This window comes from Rhamphochromis sp. 'chilingali' (assembly GCF_963969265.1).
Source record: "Rhamphochromis sp. 'chilingali' genome assembly, chromosome: 16".
In the NCBI taxonomy this organism is placed as follows: Eukaryota; Metazoa; Chordata; class Actinopteri; order Cichliformes; family Cichlidae; genus Rhamphochromis; species Rhamphochromis sp. 'chilingali'.
Genome location: NC_137943.1, coordinates 16,593,913 through 16,615,284, shown reverse-complemented (window position 1 = coordinate 16,615,284; position 21,372 = coordinate 16,593,913). Strand labels below are relative to the sequence as shown.

The 21,372-nt window shown below is 39.0% G+C and overlaps 1 protein-coding gene across 3 annotated transcripts; it reads left to right on the top strand.

The window, feature by feature from the left end:
- Positions 1 to 186: 186 nt before the first annotated feature.
- Positions 187 to 19,547, top strand: rc3h1b (ring finger and CCCH-type domains 1b). Of its 3 annotated transcripts, none has more exons than XM_080907269.1 (20): positions 187 to 333; positions 1,566 to 1,982; positions 3,643 to 3,763; positions 5,956 to 6,195; positions 6,330 to 6,505; positions 6,693 to 6,893; positions 7,075 to 7,207; positions 8,344 to 8,462; positions 8,806 to 8,918; positions 9,252 to 9,491; positions 9,668 to 9,861; positions 9,989 to 10,398; positions 10,513 to 10,599; positions 10,847 to 11,002; positions 11,101 to 11,323; positions 13,270 to 13,363; positions 13,520 to 13,616; positions 13,961 to 14,170; positions 15,466 to 15,569; positions 15,680 to 19,547. In XM_080907269.1, the coding sequence occupies exons 2-20, from the start codon at positions 1,752 to 1,754 to the stop codon at positions 15,834 to 15,836; spliced, it is 3,306 nt and encodes a 1,101-aa protein (XP_080763395.1). In that variant the 5' UTR covers positions 187 to 333; positions 1,566 to 1,751; the 3' UTR covers positions 15,837 to 19,547. The 3 variants fall into 3 exon arrangements, with proteins under 3 accessions (XP_080763395.1, XP_080763394.1, XP_080763393.1); XM_080907268.1 differs by having other exon boundaries at positions 10,513 to 10,671; positions 13,273 to 13,363; XM_080907267.1 differs by having other exon boundaries at positions 10,513 to 10,671.
- Positions 19,548 to 21,372: the final 1,825 nt, after the last annotated feature.

Sequence of the window (21,372 nt, the reverse complement as noted above, 5' to 3'; positions counted from 1 at the left end):
CACCCGTGCAAACTGAACAGTTTAACTGTGAAAATGTTCCCAGATGTGATCTTCTCAGCACCTGCCCAGTTTTGGTATTTTGTGTGTGCGGCTCAATTTCAACAGAGGGCGCCATTTGCCCACAATCCAAACGCGCACACGCAAAAAAGAAAAAAAACGCGCGTGCACGCACACATCTTTTCCAGCTAGCTGTAACCGGCTAGCCAGTCTGTTGTCGAGTTGACACCCTCTCCCTTACCTTGGCAGCAGTTAAGCTGCACAGTCGACATGGCAAGAAAATATCGCAGCAATTTCCTTAAAAAAGATGAAAAACTTCCAAGTCTTTTGGAATAAGTGAGTAGCATCGACAATAACAATTTATCTGCTCGGTGAAAAACCCAAAGTAGTAGTTGCATGTTTAGTTTTAGGCACATTAGTGACGCATAGAGATTGTTAGCGAGCTAGCTAAGGAGCTAAGCGCTAAGAGAGTGGAGAGAGTAACATTTGTTCATTAGCATGTTAGCCCTCTGTGCTCATTCCGACGACAAGAGCCGTTGAGTTATGTGCCCCTCAAAACAAGAGTAAAGCACAAACCTGGTCAGTTCTTAAGAACTTTATGGTATTGAGTTGTTGTCACTGTGTCTGGTGAATATAAAGACATTTTGGGACAGTTTTGTTGCTTTGAAGTTATGGGCGCTAGCGTTACATAATCTGACTTGTTGTCTCTTAGATCTCGTTTCCTTGAACAGCGCCTCCTCGAAGGATAATTAATATCATTAAAACTGTAACGTATGAACAACTGTGACTATATTCAGAGCAATAACTGTGTGACAGTCGGTTAGCGATAGGTTTCAGGTCGTTAAGTAACTGTTTGCTGATCAAACGACGTTTACCCATAGCTAAGCTAGGAAACTAGCCACCCATAGCTTCCGATGCTAAAACTAAGCTAACGTTACCTAGAGTTAGCTAGCTATAAAAGCGTCTCGTATCACTCGTAAGATTAGTGGGTGCATAACGAAACATCGAGATGGTCACAGCAAGGATAACAAACTGGGCAACAGCGCAATTGTTGGTACAATATTATCGAGCGCTATCCCCAGACTCTAGCTTTATATCAAGTTAGAGGGACTTGTGTGGTTAGCCTATCCTATACCCTTTGTCCATAGTCATAGCGATAACCAGCTCTTTTTTTTTTTTTTTAACTAGGCCACGCCGCAGTTGTTTTGGTCCATCTCAACCATTTGTTTCATTCGGACTTTACAAATATGTGTTGTGTCACCTCTGATTTGCCGTTACATTGTTTTGTTGGGCTTGAACAACGTAATTGACAGGAAGAGGCATATTTTCAGTGCGGTTAGTTGTTCCACGGGAAACCTGCTTTATAACCACACTGCCTAGAATGCATTTCTCAGCTGCAAATGCACTCATGCACAGTGTAGCCATGTTTTATAGTGTACTTCTACAATGTTTTGATGAAAAACTAATAACATTATGACACGTTTTATAAAAAAAAAAAAACAACAACAACAACGAGAGTTTATGAATGCGGGAACAACTATAATTCCGTTTCTCTTTCTGCTTTACAGTATTCATCACGAGATGTGATCCACAATCCACAATGTGTGAGGACATTTAAGAACGATTGAGTTCGGAAGAAAAAAAAATTGATTCCAGTGGAATCTTTCATTATATATATATAAAATTATTATATATTTTCCGCTGTGTTTAAGCTCACATACATTTATACACACCCATCCCATCAACATATAACCATGCCAGTGCAAGCACCACAATGGACAGAGTTCCTGCTGTGCCCGATCTGCACACAGACATTTGAGGAAACTGTTCGCAGGCCCATCAGCTTAGGCTGTGGACATACAGTCTGCAAGATGTGCCTGAACAAGTTGCACCGAAAGGCCTGTCCCTTTGACCAGACAGCCATCAGCACAGACATCGAGCAGTTACCTGTCAACACAGCTTTGTTGCAGCTGGTGGGAGGCCAGGTAAGAAGTTTGTTTTTGCGTGTTTGTCATAAATTGCTAAACAAATATACAGAGATCTGACTTTATACCGTCTGTGCTGAGATTTTGTTGACGCTATCTTGTGGTTAAGAATACTAGCTCATGGGTATGTTTTTGTTTTTTTTGTTTGTTTGTTTTTTCAGTAGTGAAACATTTTTAGACACCAATCCTGGTTTTAAAGGATGACGTTTTCTGTAATTACTTTGGATTGTATTCGTGTCACACATGGGTTACTACATGGTGTACATACTTTTGGGATTTCTTTCTGAGTCACCCTGCAGTCATTGAGCAATGACTTGAATTATGCTGCTTTACTGAGTGCTAGCGCATTCACTAAAGCCGTATTTCTCAGAGGGAGTGTTATACCAACAGGGTGAGGCACAGCTAATGGTGTCTGGCTTTGTTGGCCAGGTTTCTAAGTTAAGACTGCAATAATGGATAACGTCACTGCATCACTTGTAATGCTGAGATGTGTCTTCTCTAGTCATCATGACTGGTATAGCGTGTCCCTTAAGCACATCTTGGTTGTATTGCACATTTGTGCCAATAGGTAGGGCTTCCTTAAACGTTCCCTATATATATATATATATATATATATATATATATATATATATATATATATATATATATATATATATATATATATATATATATATATATATAATGTGTGTGTGTGTATATGTAATGTAAAATTTGCTTGGTGGAAAAATATAACTAACCCTACCACACGTGGTGTGCCACACACATGTATTTGGGCAGACTGAGTGATAATAATGGTGGCAGACATTATTAAGTAGCACTCAGCTTTGTTATGACCTTTCTCAGAATTGGCCTTAATGTGCTGACGTTAGCCTTTGTGAGCTTTGCTTGTGGAAGATTGCAGCAACAGATTTTGCTAACATTAACGAGAGCATCTCAGCATATTAATATTTCAATACATGCTGTTAGTATATAGTTAAGTGAAACTCTGTGGACAAATGAAAATGCCTGGTCTGGGGGTCTTTGACAATCTTCAGCTGATTACTTAAACATTCTAATACCAGTGATTAGTGAGAATCCACATAATTTGAAATTAAATGTAATATATTTTAAGTAGGGATTATTTTAATTGTTGTACAAAATGAGTTGTAACGTGTTAAATTGGCCCTCAGTCCAAATTGTTTCTTACCGTAAGAATAACCATACACAAAAATGTTGCAAAAAATGACTACCGGTACTTAAGCCACCAACATACACATCAATTTTTTTAATTAATTAATTAATTTTTTAAATATGCTTGACAGCTCACTGTCATTTATTTTTCCAAAGTTATGATTTGTTTCAGTAAGTAATGTTTGCTTTTGATACTTATTAGATGTTGGAAATTCAGGCTAGTTTAATGTATTTCATTATGCAACTTCACATTATCAGTAAGAATACATAGTTCACTTTGTCTTCCAATACACATAAAGAGGCATTTACAATTAATTTGTGCATTCAGCTTTGTTGAGCTTTTTAGCTGCTACATTACACAGTGAAATGAAAGTGATGGTGATGGCGGTTCCACTAACTCTGCTACAGCTTTGTTGGGACAAAATTGTACTGAAACCTATTCATCTGTTGCTACTGATTTTCTAAATTCCTCCCTTGCATTCTGCTTCAGGTTCCCAAGGCTCAGCCAGTTGCTTTGATAACAAGTCCAGAGGACTCACAACATTATGAGGAGGCCAGGCAGTGTGTGGAGGAGCTGGCCCTCTACCTTAAACCCCTCAGCAACACCCGAGGTACTGGACCTTGCTGGAACTATTTAGCTCTGTGGTTTGCTCTTTCTTTTGTTTAAGTGAACAGACCTGGGACCTTTCAAATATGGAGGTTGATTTTCGGTATGAAAGACCACTTAACAATTTTCTTGTTCTCAGAGGGTGGATAGATTGGGAGGTAACTGTTAATGGGTGTAGACTTCCCTTTCAAAAAATAGCATAAGAGTGTTTGCTTTCTTTGTGTTAATCTCATGCTGGATACCAAAAACTGTCTGGCAAACAAAAACTATATAGGCACTGACAGTTTGAACAGCACCAGCATATATCATAGCTCATGAAGCTGGAGGTGTCTTTGAGTGAGAATGCTCTTAATAAGACATAACTAGATTGTCGAAGTCACCCTATATATAAAAACAGCTAAATACAGTCCTACTGTGTATCATAACTGATTTAGTGCAAGTGTCATTTGTATACCTCTTGATTTTTCATTCAAAAGTGTAATACATTTTAATATTGTATAGTATTCTGTAGAGGTGGGAATCACCATACATCCCACGATACGATATTATCACAATACTTAACTCACGATACAATATTATTGCAATTTTTTAAAATATTTTGCGATATTCAGATTCTGTACATAAAGGTTAACTTTATCAATATTCATTTTATCTAATATCAAAGTCTCGCACTCAGTCTCTCATTTCAGTCAGTTTTATTGTTGACAAAGTGAACGGTTTGTATTACAGTCTAGTCCAACTTAACTGAATGCAACCATCTGGTACAATTATAGCTATTCTGAACTATGCAATTTATGAAAACTATGCAGCCCATTCAGCAACTGAAGAATTTGAAAGTAAATTAAAACAAAATATAATTTTACATTAAATAAAAAAGTTTTAAACTTAATTAAAATAAAACATGTCTTAAATTAAAATAAGTAAACTGACATGTTTATTGCTGCCAAAAAAGGTTAAACACATTTGGACAGTGAAGGAATGTCAGGATTCTTGCTCAGAAAAAGGAGCTGATCAACATGCTCTGAAGTCAGGGCATGTTCCAGTCCACAAAAACTTTTTTTGTAACAAAATATCGATTTCTGCTGTCCCTGTATCGATACATTATTAGCAAACAAAATATCACGATACTACACAGTATCGATTTTTTCCCCCCACCCCTAGTATTCTGTATTTATATGTAATGCAATACATTGCAATTGTAAAGTCACAATGCCAAGAACGAGCAGACAGTATTACCTCAGGACCAAGATTACCTATACTAATGTTTTGTCCCTACTTTTGAAATGCCTTCAAAACCTTACCTGTCTTTTACGGCAGTAATTCTAGTTCTGTTAACATATTGCATTGAGGTTTGTTAACACTTTGGACAATAAGTGTTATCAAGTTTTATGCTTGATAAACAAAAGCAATAATCAAGCAACATTTCTGTACATGTATTTAGTAATGGTTGTATTACTGTAGTTTCTTGAGTACGATATTACTATACTAGATCACTATTTTTTTTAATATATATGTATATGGAAATATCTGAATTGCATTTAAGGTGCAAGGTTTAAGTAGCAAAACAGATTATAAGCTATTAAGTCTGAAAACAAATTACAGTATTTGCACTGCTTATTGAAATATTCAATATCAATATAATGAGTTGTATCTGCAAGTTGTTTCAGTGCAGAATATTGTGCATGATGCTGCCCTCAAGATTGTTGAGTCATAAATGTATTTAAGGAGCCTCAGTGCAACGGTAACAGATGGGACATCCTGATTTCTTGGGATGGAGCAGAAATGTTCATTTAGCGTCTTGTTTGGATGTACATTGGATCAAAATTCTTGAAAAAAGGAAGAAAAAAAATTTCTTCATTCCCACTAACAGTATTTGACTTAAGTTGCATGTAAATGCATCCAGTTTGTCAATGTGTGTCACTCTGATCTTTGCTGCAGAGTGGTGCATGGTTGATGGATGAAACAAGAATGAACTAATTTCTGAGTTTTTAATGTAGTTTTTCTTTATAGTTACATTAATATACTTTGTCCAGACTGTTAGGATAGCCAAACCTTGTTTTCTGGTGACATCAAAGAGCATTGCCTTTTCAACAATGGCTGCTGGCGTCTGATAATTTAAACATTGATACTGGTACTGAACTAAAGTATCTTAGCAGTACATCTTTTATTGCATTCTTTTTTTCCTCTCCTTGCCAGGTGTAGGGCTGAGCAGCACCGCTCAGAGCATGCTGAGTCGACCCATGCAGAGGAAACTGGTTACTCTGGTCCACTGCCAGCTGGTGGAAGAAGAAGGCCGTGTTAGAGCCATGAGAGCGGCTCGCTCTCTGGGCGAGCGAACTGTCACTGAGCTCATCTTGCAGCACCAGAATCCACAGCAGCTCTCGTCCAACTTGTGGGCTGCTGTCCGTGCACGAGGATGCCAGTTTCTCGGCCCAGGTAGATAGTTTTTCTTTACCCACAAAGTGAAATTTCCCTGAAAACAGTCAATTTATTCTCAGTAAAGACTAATTTGGAATGTGATGACTACTGAGTGTTACTCATCGATTCTGTGTTTGTTTTTCCTTTCTCAGCCATGCAGGAAGAAGCCCTAAAGTTGGTCCTCCTTGCTCTTGAGGATGGCTCTGCTTTGTCAAGAAAGGTGCTGGTTCTATTTGTAGTCCAGAGGCTTGAGCCACGGTTCCCTCAGGCTTCCAAAACTAGCATAGGCCACGTTGTGCAGCTTCTCTACAGGGCCTCCTGTTTCAAGGTATTAATCTGGCTGAAAACCAGAAGAAATTTATTTTATTATTTTGATATTTTTTATAAATGTTATTTAATATTTGTTTTGCTAAATATAGGTGCAACCCTTTCTGTGCAGAATTTTCTGTTGTATGTATGTAAGAATTTCTTTCAGAAAATAAAGGTAACTAGCTCATTTTGTGGCTTTCTACTAGGTTACCAAACGTGATGAAGATTCATCCCTAATGCAGCTGAAAGAGGAGTTTCGTACTTACGAGGCTCTGCGACGGGAGCACGACTCTCAAATTGTTCAGATTGCTATGGAGGGTGGATTGCGGATTGCTCCTGACCAGTGGTCTTCTCTTTTGTATGGGGATCAGTCTCACAAGTCACACATGCAGTCTATTATAGATAAGGTGTGTACTGGAAGTAAATCTATTTCAGTTTGTCGTTTTCACATACTGTACACATTTCAAAGAATCATTTAAAAAAAAAAAAGTATTAGCTCTGTTGGTCATAACATGTTCTTACATATGAAAGCTGAAGTACCAAAGCATTAACTATTTATTTTTATTTATTTTTTTGTTATGTGTATAGCTGCAGACCCCAGCATCTTTTGCTCAGAGTGTCCAGGAGCTGACAATTGCGCTGCAAAGGACTGGAGACCCAGCCAACCTCAACAGGCTGCGGCCCCATCTGGAACTTTTGGCCAACATTGATCCCAGTCCTGGTGAGAAACACACCCGCTATTGCGAGGACAAGTTGGTACATGCAGTGTCAGATGCAAATCCAAACTATGGCTCTTGTGTTTTCCCAACCCTCTCTCAGAAATCTTTGTTATTGGCCAAGTTTTGTTTTTTTCAGGAATCAAGTTAAAGTTCGGGTTACTTGAGTGATTTATTTATTTATTTATTTATTTATTACACATAAGTAGCTTAATTCTGGAGTCATAAGTCACCCATCCTCACATGCACACTCTCAACAGACAACAAATAAGCATAGTGCAAAATACTGAAAACATGCCACAGTGTGTCTTGGCTGATATGTTTCTACATGGATCAAAGTTATTTGCCCTTCCCTTTACTTATCCATATTTTTTTCTTCCCATAATTCTAGTAGAATTGATTTCATCATTCATGTCTGGGAATCTTGCCACTGAACTGTTCTGTCATTTCTTGAATGTCATTAATTCTTTGCATATTTAGGTAAAACCTGACAGTAAACTTTGACAGTGATATACCTCCTTTTATATTGAGAATGTGCTTTCTGCACCAAGAAGTCAATTGTATATTTTATTCCTTTTTGAACTACTTGGCTTTTGGTATCGCTGAGGTCACCATGCATTCCTTTTTTTGAAGCAAATAACACAATAGTAAAGTTTGTCACTGGTTATGTCTTTCTCATAGGTCTGTATTATCTATTCGGCCAGAAAGTTGCCTCTTTTTGTATATAATAAGACTTTATTCTATTGTGGAAAGCTCCACTGAACAGTTACCAAATGCATATTCAGCCCTTGGAATCAGCTACTGCAGGCTATCGCAAAGCTTGGTCATAAAGCTGGTTATTAAGCAATTGTCCAGTTACTGTTGAGCCTGTAAAAATGGAGCAACCCTGTTAAAAAAAAATCAAATGTTGTAATAAATTGTCCTGAATTGACCTTGAATTCAAGCTGAAAGTCTACACCTCAGTAACCAAATTCCTAAAACTATGCTAACGACCAAATACTCCCATCAGTATGTTGGATTTGTCCTGTGTAGTGTGACTTCTACTATGTGGCTCAAAGCACACATCTGTCTCAGCTGATAGAGAACAGCCAATTTAAAATGTATTAATCCTTTTTTCCTGTATTATTTATTGTTTGTCTAGATGCTCCTCCTCCTACATGGGAGCAACTTGAGAAGGGGTTGGTAGCAGTGAAAACAGTGGTACATGGCCTGGTGGACTTTATCCAGAACCACAGCAAGAAAGGAGCCGATCCTCAACAGGTTAGTGTTTCTATTAAACTGCAAATAATTCTTGGAAAAAACAAAGCCAGGCTTTTAAACGGTCTAATAATGTTTCAAAGGCTTGTAGGAGATTTAGTCATGGTGGTCCAAGACATTGTTATGACACTTGATTTTTGAATTTTCCGTAATTTGTAGCAAACCCAAATTTTTCAGGATTGTAAATACAGATTTTTTAAATAAATAACTATATGAATAAATAAAAATGATTTTTGTAACGTTTCATCTTGTTGGATATAACATTTGTTTGCATCTGTTATTCGATGCAATTTTCGTAAATGGAGTTTTTACTTTTTGATCATATGCAAAAAAATCTTTTTTTAAGCCTCCTCAGCACAGCAAATACAAGACTTACATGTGCCGTGACATGAAGCAGAAGGGAGGCTGTCCTCGTGGAGCCAGCTGCACCTTTGCACACTCTCAGGAAGAACTAGAGAAGTGAGTCTTAACAACAACTTGTCAACGTAGTGTGTGTGTGTGTGTGTGTGTGTGTGTGTGTGTGTGTGTGTGTGTGAGAGAGAGTGCGGGGGAGAGAGAGGGTTTTTTTGTGTGTGTGTGTGTGTGTGTGTGTGTGTGTGTGGGGGGGGGGGAGCTAGTTTCTGTTCCTCAATTCAGTCACTATTACCACAGTGGTTTTTATACACTCTCAATTTTTCAGAAATATATGTGTATGTTGTTGTTTTTTTTAATATCTAAAAAGAATATGATATCATAATTTTTATTATATTTTATAATACCTACCTATTTACTTATTTATTTACCTATTTTAAGGTATCGTAAGATGAACAAGCGTCTGGCAGCTCGCCTCCCTGGCTCAGGAGGACTCTTGTCAGATGATCCTCTCGATGTAGCAGTGACCCGAAAGCCTTCACCCTTGGCCAATGGGACTGGTGGATCCTCTTTGCCCACGCTTATTGCTCGTGGCACCGACCCAGTCTCATATGAACTGCCGCGTAAATCTGTTAAGATGGACGGAGGGAGTCCCAGTGCCCCAGGATCACCTCCTGATGTGTGAGTATAGTATGCAGAAGCCAGAGAGTTAGCATCTTCATCAAAGCCACGGGTTTTCTTATCCCTAGGTCACAGAATGAGGTTATTCAGTGAAATTATTTGCTCTGTTAAACAGAACAACACAAGATACATCAGATGTTGGAAAAATATTTAACAATGTGGGTTTATTCTTGTAGCCTGGACACTGTGCCCAAACATGGCATGACTCTGCCACCTCATGCCCTAGCCCACCCCAGGATTTCAGCAGATAACCTGTCAGTGGTTCCCAGAGGATCACCAGTGTACCCCCAGCAACAGCTCGCTGAGATGTACGGTGACACTCGTCCACCACCTTCTGCCTCTCAGTATGAGCCCCAACCATATTCTGCAGGTAGGCATAATGTATGCGTATGACTGAAATTGTAGCATTATTTTTATTATTATTATTTTAATTTATACTTAGAAGTAAATTGGAAGATTTTTTTTTTTTTTAAATACTGTGACATTTTGTTTTCCAGGTTACCCCTACCAGCAGCCACCACAGTATGTTCCAAGAGATTACATCCGTAACCCTCCTCCGCATAGTGAGTCAGGACCCCCTTACCCGGATCCTTACCCTGGTTATGGCCCTCCAGAACGAACCTACCCGGCCCCTCACTCTGGTCAACAATTCTCCTACCCTCATCCTTCACACTATGACAGAGGTCGCCATATGTCCTACAGTGGTCCGCCACCTCCCCCTCAGCCTTACCCATCTCAAAGGGAAGGCTTGGTCAGAATGAGTCCAGCACCTCTAGATGTGCCCCCACCATCAACAGGGCATTCCAACTCTGTTTACCACCCAGAGCCCAGTAGCCGGGATAGATATGCAGCAGATGGCTACTATCCACCAGGTGCTCAACCTATGAATATGAGGCCCTATGTGAGGGTGAGTATGTTTTTAGATATGCTTTGTGCTCATTTCTCTTGGTGTGGATATGGGGGGGGGGGAGAGAAAACTGTCAGCAGTTCAGCAGTCATTATTTGTGTGTGCATCTCATAGGGGCCATCATGTGGTGGTCCTCAAGCCAGCCTGGACTATCTGCATCGACGCCGGCAGGAGCTGTTATCCCAGCTGGAGGAAAGGAAGGTCATTTCGCCTCCACCTTTTGCTGCTTCACCCACTCTTACACATCCCTTCCCCAACGACTACCCTCCTGATGTTAGTACCCAGGAGATTTAATATACATCTGCTGTTTATGTCAGCCATTGTAATATTTAGCCTCTTATTTCAGGCTTAAAAGCCTAAAATAATCCTGAATGTAGTTGGTGAAGTAAAGCTTGAGTTAACTGTGAATATGGGTAAGTTTTAATAACTGCATGTGTTGTGTCTGCAGTATGACGAGGATAACTCCAAAGCAATTCCAAAATGCAGACTAGCCAACTATACGGGGCAATACTCTCCCTGGTCTTGTGAAACTATTGGCTCATACATTGGCACAAAAGATCCCAAACCCAAAGATGTTATGGTTCCTCCTCCTGTGGAGATGATGGTAAGCCTCAAGTGACAAACGAACTTTGTGCTGATTTCTTGGGTTTTTCATATAATAATAACCTTTCCTCTCTTTATCCTTTTCTCTCCTTTTATCAGAATGTGGATGCTAAAGGCCTGAGAGAACCGTCGTTGGAGGCCCCTCGGAAGGGCACAGAAGTAAAGGATGATGACCCCATTATTCCATTTGGTACCCTGCCCACTGTGTCGCGCTTTGGGGCCATCTCTCGCACCTCAAAGACAGGCTATCAGACCACTGGACCTGTACAGGCCATGGCCTCCACTCCCCAGAACCCAAATTCTAAACACATGGCCATGCCAGGTAAGAGCCCACATGGACCGCAGTCTTATTGCTTTACTGACACTGGTAATTAAATGCAGCATATTGTTTCTATTGCTTTGTCTAGAGCAATACACACACAAGAAGAAGAAAAAGAACTTAGCTCTTTAATTCAATGACTCATTGAACCTCCTTGTGCAACAGCTTTTAGCAGCTACAGCATTTCCTGTAGGCCATTCCATAGCGCAAATTATCTTTGTTGAATTACTTGTGTGCTTTTGGTCACCAGGCGCTTAGACAGCAAAGAAACGCCAAACTATCAATACTCCCTCCTAGAGCAGGGCGATTTGACTAAAAATATTCATCATGATATACATTTGAAAATTTGCGATAACGATATAACTGACGATATAATTGACACTAGACAAAATACTTTACAACTCTTCAAATTTATTAGTGCATTTCCAGTGGAAATTGGCTGACAAATCCTCAGCATAACCATGTATAATATCCACAAAACTTAAAAAGAGGTTATACACACACAATACCATATTATGTTGAAGCACCGTACATATCACTCGGCGAGGCTCCAGCCTACGGTGGCCGTAATGCTCCGACAATCCATCAAGCGGTGCGGCTTCGTAGCTTAGCAAAGTCGTACTGAAACATTTGACAGATTTTTGAGCGCTGTGTACCACATAAAATCGTTTCGAGGTCAGTAAACACAACCAGAATTCATACATAAGGCACACGGGATTATAAGGGGCACTGCCGATTTTCAGAAAAATCAAAGGATTGATTTTAAGTGTGCCGTATTTTCCAAAAAACACAGTACCGGTAATAACGACAGCCCGCTAGCATGCTCTACCAAAACTAGTGCTTTGTTGCGTATCTGACAGATGAAAGCCAAACCAGTTCCACACCACTGAAGTTGCAGCATTTTTACAAACCAATTCTGGTTCATCCGTTTCATTTAACGATCCACTTTTGCTCTTCTCATTCTGCGTCGCTGCCATGTCCGTATGTAAACAAAGGCACTGCGCATGCGCGTTTTACCCATATTCTATTGCGATATTTCATTTTCCTATCGTTGCCCAACATTACACCGGTATTACCATGAACGGTATGATATAGCCCAGCCCTACTCCCTCCACCATGCATCATATGGAAATACACTAATTTTCGAGGGTGGTGTAGCTTAGTATCTATTCGTAGAACGTTTTATCAGAAGTGGCACATCCTGTTTTTTGGTTTTTTTGCTTTTTTTAAGGCAGTAGGATCTTTCCATTTCTACATTTAATCACTTTTTTCTTTTCTTTTTTCTTTTTTTTTTTCTTTTTTTAAATCAAGTTCTAGATATTTCTGCAAGTCATTTTGCTGCATTTTGGGTACTTTTTCACTACTTTCAAGATTGCTCATTGTGCTCTTGGTGTGAGGTTTTTTTGTGTGTTTTTTTTTTGCAGGACACCCACTCATATGAAGAGTAGAAACAGTCCTGAATTCTTCTTCCGTTTGTAGAAAACATGCCTGTTGCAAACTGAACAGCATTTTATTTAGAAACACTTCTGTAGCCCTTCTGTAGTAATTCTTATAAAGTGCTTTGAAAGCTGTCATGCTCACGTCACAATGCACATCAAGCAATTGTTTTTAAGAAGAGCGGCCTTGTCAGATCAGCTCCGGCTATATTTATAGGAAGCATCACCTGTACAAGCATACTTCTAATCTGATTTTGTCAATTGTGATACACAAAGTAGTTTTTGAAGAAGGTTTATTCATTTATTTTTGTCCCCCCACACACAGGATTATAAGATAAGACAACTTTTATTAGTCCCAGAGATGGGAAATTCACATTGTTGGAGCTGCAAACAAGTGTAGTATTCAACACACGGGAATACTCAGAGCATAGTCATTTCACATAATTGTAGTGTTTCATAATTGCAATTGTTAAGAACATAGTTCTGTTATACAATTTACCATTTTCCCTTCAGCAGAATACACATATGGAAGCCATGGAGGATGGGGTGGAACTTCATACCCCACCCACCAGAATGCCTCCTCCTCTCAGGGACATTTTAGTGAGCGGTAAGTCCTATATTTGTTTAATCTGTTTGTTATTCTTGTGGTTGTGTTTTGTTTTTTTATATATAGTCAGTAGATCATCATGTGAATTGTGTATTTGCCAAATATCAGAAATGCCTTTGTTAAAGATTGTGAAGCAGTTATTTTTTGCTGTTGTAGTCTACCCATGGCAGCCTCAGACAGAGAGCAGTTAAAGATTGAGCTACAGCAGGTGAACCAGCAGATCAGCCAACAGACACAGATGCACAGCATGGAGGTTTGTACAATCTGTTACTAAGGAGTATCTATAAATGTCTAGAAAGACCCATATCGTTTTGATCAATTTTTACACCACAAGAGGTGTGAGGTGCTCAATATTATTGATTTCTTGATTACCTGTTTATGGCTCGACTCTCCTTTTTAGATTAAAAATTGATGTGGCGAGAAATACAAACTGTTTACCTGGTGTCTAGTTACTATCAACATATATTCAACACTGAAATATGTGTAATGAATAAAATGAATGTCCCATTTTAAACCATTGTTTTCCTGACTATTGCTAAAGACTTCCAGATTGCACATTCACCCTCCTACTCCTTACTTCCTGTCTTTCTGCTACAGGCTGCCAGTAATTCTTTACTCCTGCAGAGGGAGGCCAGTGCATTGGCTACTCACCCTGGCCAGGGCCAGGCAGCAGTAGCCTCACAACAGCAACAACCCAAGTGGCCATCAGGGGGAGCAAGTGCAACAGCTGTCTCCAGTGAACAGCTTAGCCTGGAGCTTCACCAGGTTGAGAAAGAGATCGGCAAAAGGACCCGTGAGATGGCTATGGTAGGAGTGGTGGCGAGTAGGGCTGGGTATCGTCACTGATTTCTAGAATCGATTCAATTCCGATTCACAAGGTCCCGAATCGATTCGATCCACGATTCGATTTAATTCGATTCGATTCGATTCAATTTAAATCTGGGAAATTTTGACAGTCAGAAATATAATTCAGATCAGTACATTTACATATTTTTGTATCTATAAAAAGGAAGCTGACACTCGCAAGACTTTATCCAAGCTGTGAGCATCACAGCAGATGCCTTTGTGTCAAAGTAGCTGAAGATAAAACACAGAAAAACATGTAGGTGATTTTCCTGGCCTGGGATTTTATAAAAAATATTCTGCAGTACATCAAAAACGAAAGAAAACCATTAATTAATGAACATTACCTCTGACGTTACAGCGGTTTTATTAGAGACACGGCTAAGCATTTTGCATTTTGAATAATTTTAAAAAGTTTAAATTTGTTCAGTATTGAACAGCAGAAATGAGGTTTTCTTTTCGGAAGAATGTAAAAGGGAAAAAAACAGCGGCCGACAGCGCTGTAAGCAACAGTAGACTTGTGCGTAACAAGCAAGCGAATAATGAAGAAAGGGAAACTGTTCGAGAGAGAGAGAAAGAGAGAGGGAGAGGGAGAGAGAGAGAGCTGCGCATCGCAATGGAAGCAAAACAGTAAAAGAGTGAATTCATGACGATGTTTATGTGAAGCGTTTGGATCTTCTTTTGCTGCTGGTTCGGTCAATATTGTTTGGAGAGAGATCAAACTAACAGCCTTAGAATCAGCGCATAAAGGGCGTGAACACAAAGCGCGGACCCGGATCAGCGAGCTGTCGGCTTTCACTTTCAGCCCCGACTGTGAGAAAGGCGACATCTAACTGATTCTGATCCGCGGGTCACGCCCTGTGTTTAAGTCTATGTGAAGAATCCCTGTACCTGCTCTCATTTACTGTTTGGTGGTTCTTGAAATTTTGTGAGATGTCACCAGAGATTCTGGCATTTCGGACAAAATAAATTTATATTAAAAAATCGATTCAGGATTTTAATGAATCGATTTTACGTTATCCAAGCCAGAATCGATTTTAATCGATGAATCGATTATAAAAACCCACCCCTAGTGGCGAGTTGTTGAACACTAACGAGGGATGTAACAGTTTAACCATGGATTTTGAGAGAATTTGGGATTAGTGTGGATGTGGTTAAAACGTCTTGATGGGTGGGTTTTTGGCAAATTGACATCTAGATCTTTATGAGCTGTGTGTGATGAAATATTTTATTGGGGGTTATATCCATTTCCAAACCAGGAAAACCAGGTGGTCCATGATGTTCAGCAGTACAAGATGAAACCTGCTGAGAATGGACAGCCAGAGCATAAGACTCCACTGGAAGAAATCTCCTTGGCGCTTGCGTGAGTATGAACATGCTTAAATATACTGCGTCCCCCTGAATATGAATATTTTATATTATTTCCATTCATGTCTTGTTCTGCTTTGTCTGTTTTCTCTTTTCTTCATACAGTGAGGTGTCAAATGGCTCCAGCGGTCTGCCGGAAAGTGCAGTGGGCGGGTCCATGCTGTCACTGACGAATAAAGCATCTGCATTGAGCTTATGTTCAGATCCAGGTGTCACTGGTTCAGAGATGCAGAAGAATGGTGTTGTCCATTCCTGCTCTTAGGAAGTACACATTTACACACATTCAAAAGCATGCACAGGCACACATACACCCATTCTATTTAGAAGATGAGCAGTATCTGCCGTGATGAATTTTCTTTCTTTTTGTTCTGTGAATGAGCTTTTTTTTTTTTTATGACTTTCCTTGCCTGGAAACCAGGGCATATGATAACATTTCTTGTGTGTGTTGTTTTTTTTTTGTTTGTTTGTTTTTTGTACTGGGTTTAGATTAACAAGGCTCACAGTAGATTCAGGAAGAGAAAATGGTGGTGACGTTGACAGTGTCATTACAACTTTATTTAAAAAGTATATGCATATTCAACCTCAACGGTAAAATTATAGCAGAGTATTTGATCCTCCTGAAGAAAGAATGTTGGGTTAGTTGAACGGTTAGGTAAATAGGAGCACCTTGTAACATCGCATACACTCTGAATAAATTCTGTACGATCTGGTTTATGATTGACGATGGCAGAAATGTCACTCTTGGTACTCACCCCCCAAAATCGTAAGAAAAAAACAAAAAAAAGAGGTTGCCCAGATCTGGATGTCTGAGAAGGGAAAAGCACTTCAATATTCCACCTGGATTCAGCTAAAATGGGCATGCAGGGTGTTTTTAAAAATGCAGTGTTACACCACATGCACTTTCGCACCTGCCATGAGAAGTATGACTTTTATTTTTGCATTTTATGAACACGTGTCTGTTTCATATTTGAAAGCAGTTTATAATATATTTAATTGGAGCATTCTGTTTTAAAGATTGCATTAAGTCTTTGATAATGAGCTTTCCGTGTTTTCTATAAGGGAACCTACTAAGTGCTTCTCTTGATTAATTTTTATTTTTTGTTTCTTATGTGACCCTGATGTGATTTGGTTGCCTTTCACCAATGCTCCTGACTGTCTGCTGCATTCAGTTCAGTCAAAATTGTTGTGAGCTTGTGCATGCAGGTTACCAGACGGAGATGGTGCACTTTTTTGTATCAGGAGTCACTTGAATGACTGTGAAGTTGACCTTAAAACATCAAGGCAAATAAGGGATTTCCCTCCTCAGAGATTCTCATCTGGCCACACAAAAGGCCTCCCCATTGGGATATCTTGTCATTTGTTCTCCTAACTTCTATGAAGTTGCCTTCCCTTGTGTATGTTTTGTTAAAATTTGTCTTACTTTTTTCTTGCTTTACATTGTTACGATTTTGGGCGATGATGCTTACCCTGTGAAGGTTTTATCCAGCTTAGTTGAAGACACACTCTCCTCTCCGTCATGAAATGGCTATAATTGGCAGTGAGTCCAGAAAGGTTGCTGTTGTAGCGTTCTTGGCTGCATTAGTACATTTGAAATCATGTTTACAGCTGAAGAAAGCAGTGTTATTTACTGAGGAGTGGCTGGAAACCTTCAGGAACGGCTGTGCTTCGATCAGATTAATAAATTCATTCACCTCGCATTGAGTGTATTTGAGTGTCTTTGCTGACTGGTGCAATATACAGCTCACTTCGTCACTTTTTTTTTTTTTTTTTGTGTTCACAACCTGCTGTCATCATCACCATCATTAGAACCATTATTGCTCTTTCTCCATCATATAAATTGTTTACTGCTGATGCTCAATAGAGAGCTCGTTGCCTTTTTGTAAACAGTTAGCATGATTGGCAAAAGTTTTACTGCTCTGCTGACAACGGGTGAGTTCTTGTTCTTGAACGGTTAAAGCATGGAGGAGACTCTGTGGGTCGAGTTGTTTTAGTTTAACATAAAACCTTTTCTTTCACATGAGGAATGCTGAGAAACTGGCACATTGTTGACACCGGATGAGTCAACTATTTTAAGGCACAAATGTTTTTGTGCTGTGCAACATCCTCATCTTGGCTGTTCAATGGGTATCTTTTCCAGTTTGTCAGCACCACGACAGCAAAAGTTGTGGATTTTCTTTCTTTCTTTTTTTTTTTTAAAAGTTTTCCAACCACACTTAAAGCCTCTGGCTGCTCCTTGCTACATTTATTGTTTAGGTACACAGCTCACTTATACATATGAGTATGTATCCATACATTAATATACTAAAGCACTATTAACGTGCCACCTCTTATCCTACTCGCTCAGCATTTATATTAAATGATCTCTACTTAGAATCAGCAAAATGTTTTTGTTTTTTGTTTTTTTTAAATTTGTTTTCGGTCCACTGGTTGCCAACACAGACTTTATCCTTTCCCAGACGAAGGACTTCTGTGTGAATTGATGTGTGTTCACTTAAATCTTTTGTGTTCAAACAAAGATTAGACTATGCTTCCGAAGAAGACAAAATTCATAACTTTTGGAAAATTTATGGAAATGTTTTGTGTGTGTGCTAGATTGTATTGTAGATGTATCCTGGATAAGTTGTTTATTGTTGTTCTCCCCCTTCATTGTGCTGTACCGAGTGATAGAGTTGAGGTGTTAGGAAAGTTTTGGGGTTTAGCCCACCATTGCCCCCAAGAGAATTAGCAAGAAGTCTTTGATGAAAGGTTAGCCTCAAGTCTTCATCTAGCGCGCTCTTTTTTTCTTTTTCTTTTTTTTAGGAGTTAATTAACACTGAATTGGCATGATGGACTCAGACCTTGGTCCCACCACCCAAAAAATGCAATGATACAATAATCTAAATCTGTCAAGATTTGATTAGCTTTTTTGTTTGTTTGTTTTTAAAGAATGTTGACTTGGCTTTTTGTAGATTTTCTTTTTTTTCTTGGCATTAGTTGAGTGAATTTATTGACATGCAAGTCTTAGTCAACACCTGACCTGATGTGTGCAGCTTTATGAGCACTTGGTGACATTCACATTTTGTTTTTGTGTCTGTCTGTGTGTGTGTGTGTGTTTTCTAATTTTTATTTGGGGGTTTTTTGGCGGGGGGGGGGGGAGTTTTTTGTTTTTGTTTGTTTGTTTGTTTTTTACAACTATTCGCAAGAAATAGGGCCATCAGCTTAATTTAAAAAAAAAAAAACAACAACAACAGGGAACTGAGTTAATCGGTAATTGGCTAAAGATTTAATGGTGTTAATTCAGTATTTTGTTTCTAACAGAAGTTGATGAAATTTCCCACAGTGCTGATCCTGCCAAACGGGTCACTGCAGGTCTGAATGAGCCGAAATGACTTTAGCTTTGCAAAAACTGGCATACCGTGATATATGGGGTGTTTTATACAGCGAATAGCAAAGACGTTAATTTCAATATTCGGTGTGTTTTTTGTTTCTGAGTGGAACCGCTGCCTATACCCCATATTTGCATAACCAGTTAAACCCCTCCTCTACCACCCTTGACCACTGAACTCTGTTACTGCTGTTTGAGGCTCACATTTTATTCCCGGACTTTCTGGGGAAATTCGCAAATGGCTTTTTTATATAATTACTCCCGTGTAAAATATCTCTTAAATTAAGGTACAGGTTTGATTTCAGCAAGAAAAATTTTTTTAATATGTATATTATACTCCATTAAGGAATGTCTAGAATTATCTTCCTCCAATGTGGATGTAGCCATTATTACGCCATTTTATGACTTTGTAAGAGAATTCACTGTGTGAAAATTGGTTTGCATTTTTGTATAATACAATCTGCTTTTTTTTTTTTCTTTTTTTGATATGAGAGGGAGGTCAAACTGGAAGTTTGAAGAGGAAAACAAGAACCTGTGAAATTGAGAAAACAAAATGTAACTTATGTACAACAGTGATTCTAAGCTGAGGGAGAAAGAATAAATGATATTGCTAACTCAATGATTTTGTCATTGTTTTATTTTGTGAAATGGTTCAGTATTTTTCAAGATGTGAATGCTGGGAGTGGACTCATAGGTGTGGTCTTCAGCACAGATTCCTCGTGGTAGCCATGTCTGTTCAACCTGTATACTGTGGTCTTGAGCAGTGTTTTCTGAAGATCTTTGAGATTTGTTCTTTGGAAGTTGTCTGCTTCTTTTTTCCCCATATCATTTTCAGTCCAGTCCTTGTATGTGATCTTTGTACCTGAAAGGAATTGTTTTGTTTTTGGGGGGGGGGTTGAGCCACACTGAGGCCACATCATCATTCAAGCATTGAAAACGTGCCTGCTTCAAGAGATGAAACTGTGTTGTGACTACATGTAAGCCAACCTGGCAGAGAACCAATTTTAAACATTTAGGCTCTTTGTTGCCAGCCGCCTGGTAGAAAAACACATTTTGTTTTCTTTCCTTTGGCATTTTTTTGTAGATTAAACTAAAGGTAACAGTATGACAAACATAAAATAGTATTTTTGGATTAGCAACATGACTCCCAAAGAACTGTTAGTTGAAAGCTTGGGTTCTTTTTGCATGGTGTGCAGTGTGTCCTTAAGAAATTTGAGGATACTGGACATGTGAAGCACAAAAGAAGATCATTAACATCATGTCTTTTAAAAAGACAGACCTGAGAGATATCTGGCCTTAATGTTAATTAAAGCTTCATCAAAAATGGTCTCAGTAGGAAGGGACACGGGGAGAAAAGACTGAGGTATGCCAAATTACACAAGAACTAGACTGAAAATCAGTGGTGACAGGTCTTGAGTCATTAATCCAAATTTGAAATATTTGGTTTAAATACTCATGTACAGATGATGTCAGAAGAGAGGTGCAACACTGTATGTGTATACCCATCTGTAAAACACAGTGGAGGCTCTGTGACGCCTGGGTCTTCATTTCAGCCATGTCAAAATTGATGGAATTATGAGTACAGATAAATGCTGTCAGATTTTGATCCACAGTGCAACACCATTTGGAAAGCATCTGATTGGCAGCAGCTTCGGTTTTTTTTTTTTTTTTTTTTTTTTAAATATCACAATGATACCAAACACACTTATCAATCATGGGTTGGACTGAACTTCAACATTAGTGATGTAGTGTGAGATCACTTTGACAGAAAATGGACAAAAAGTAGCCAACATCCAAAGAAGAGCTTTGAATGTCCTGAATTTAATTTAATTCTGTTCAGTTTATTTATATAGCACCAACAGACTGGGATAGCTCAGTGGGTAGAGTGGTCGGGGGTTCAAATTCACTGAACGACAACCCTGAGGTACCCCTGAGCAAGGTACCGTCCCTATATCCTTCCTGGGCGCTAGATTGGTGGCTGCCCACTGCTTCACTGAGTAAATGGGTTAAATGTAGAGAGGAATTTCCCCACAGAAATCAATAAAGCATACATTATTATTATTATAAACACACAGCAACAGTTGCTTCATTGTGTTTTGTATGGTATATAAGACTACACAGAAAACAGGAGAACAAAAAAAAACAAAAAACAGATGACCTATGAGCAGGGACCTTGGTGACAGTGGGATGGAAAAACTCCATTTTAACAGGAAGAAACCTCTTGCCGAACCAAGCTCAGGGGGAACAGCGACTAGTTTGGGATGAGGTGATGAAGATAGGACAAAAATGCGCTGTGAAAGATCCACAGATTAACAATAATAAAGAGAGTGTTCAGGCTGTGCTGAGGAATAAAGGTGGACATGAGAATCCACCTCATACTAAATTATGTAAAATATCAAAATTGAATTTAACGTGATAACATGATAAGGTTTAG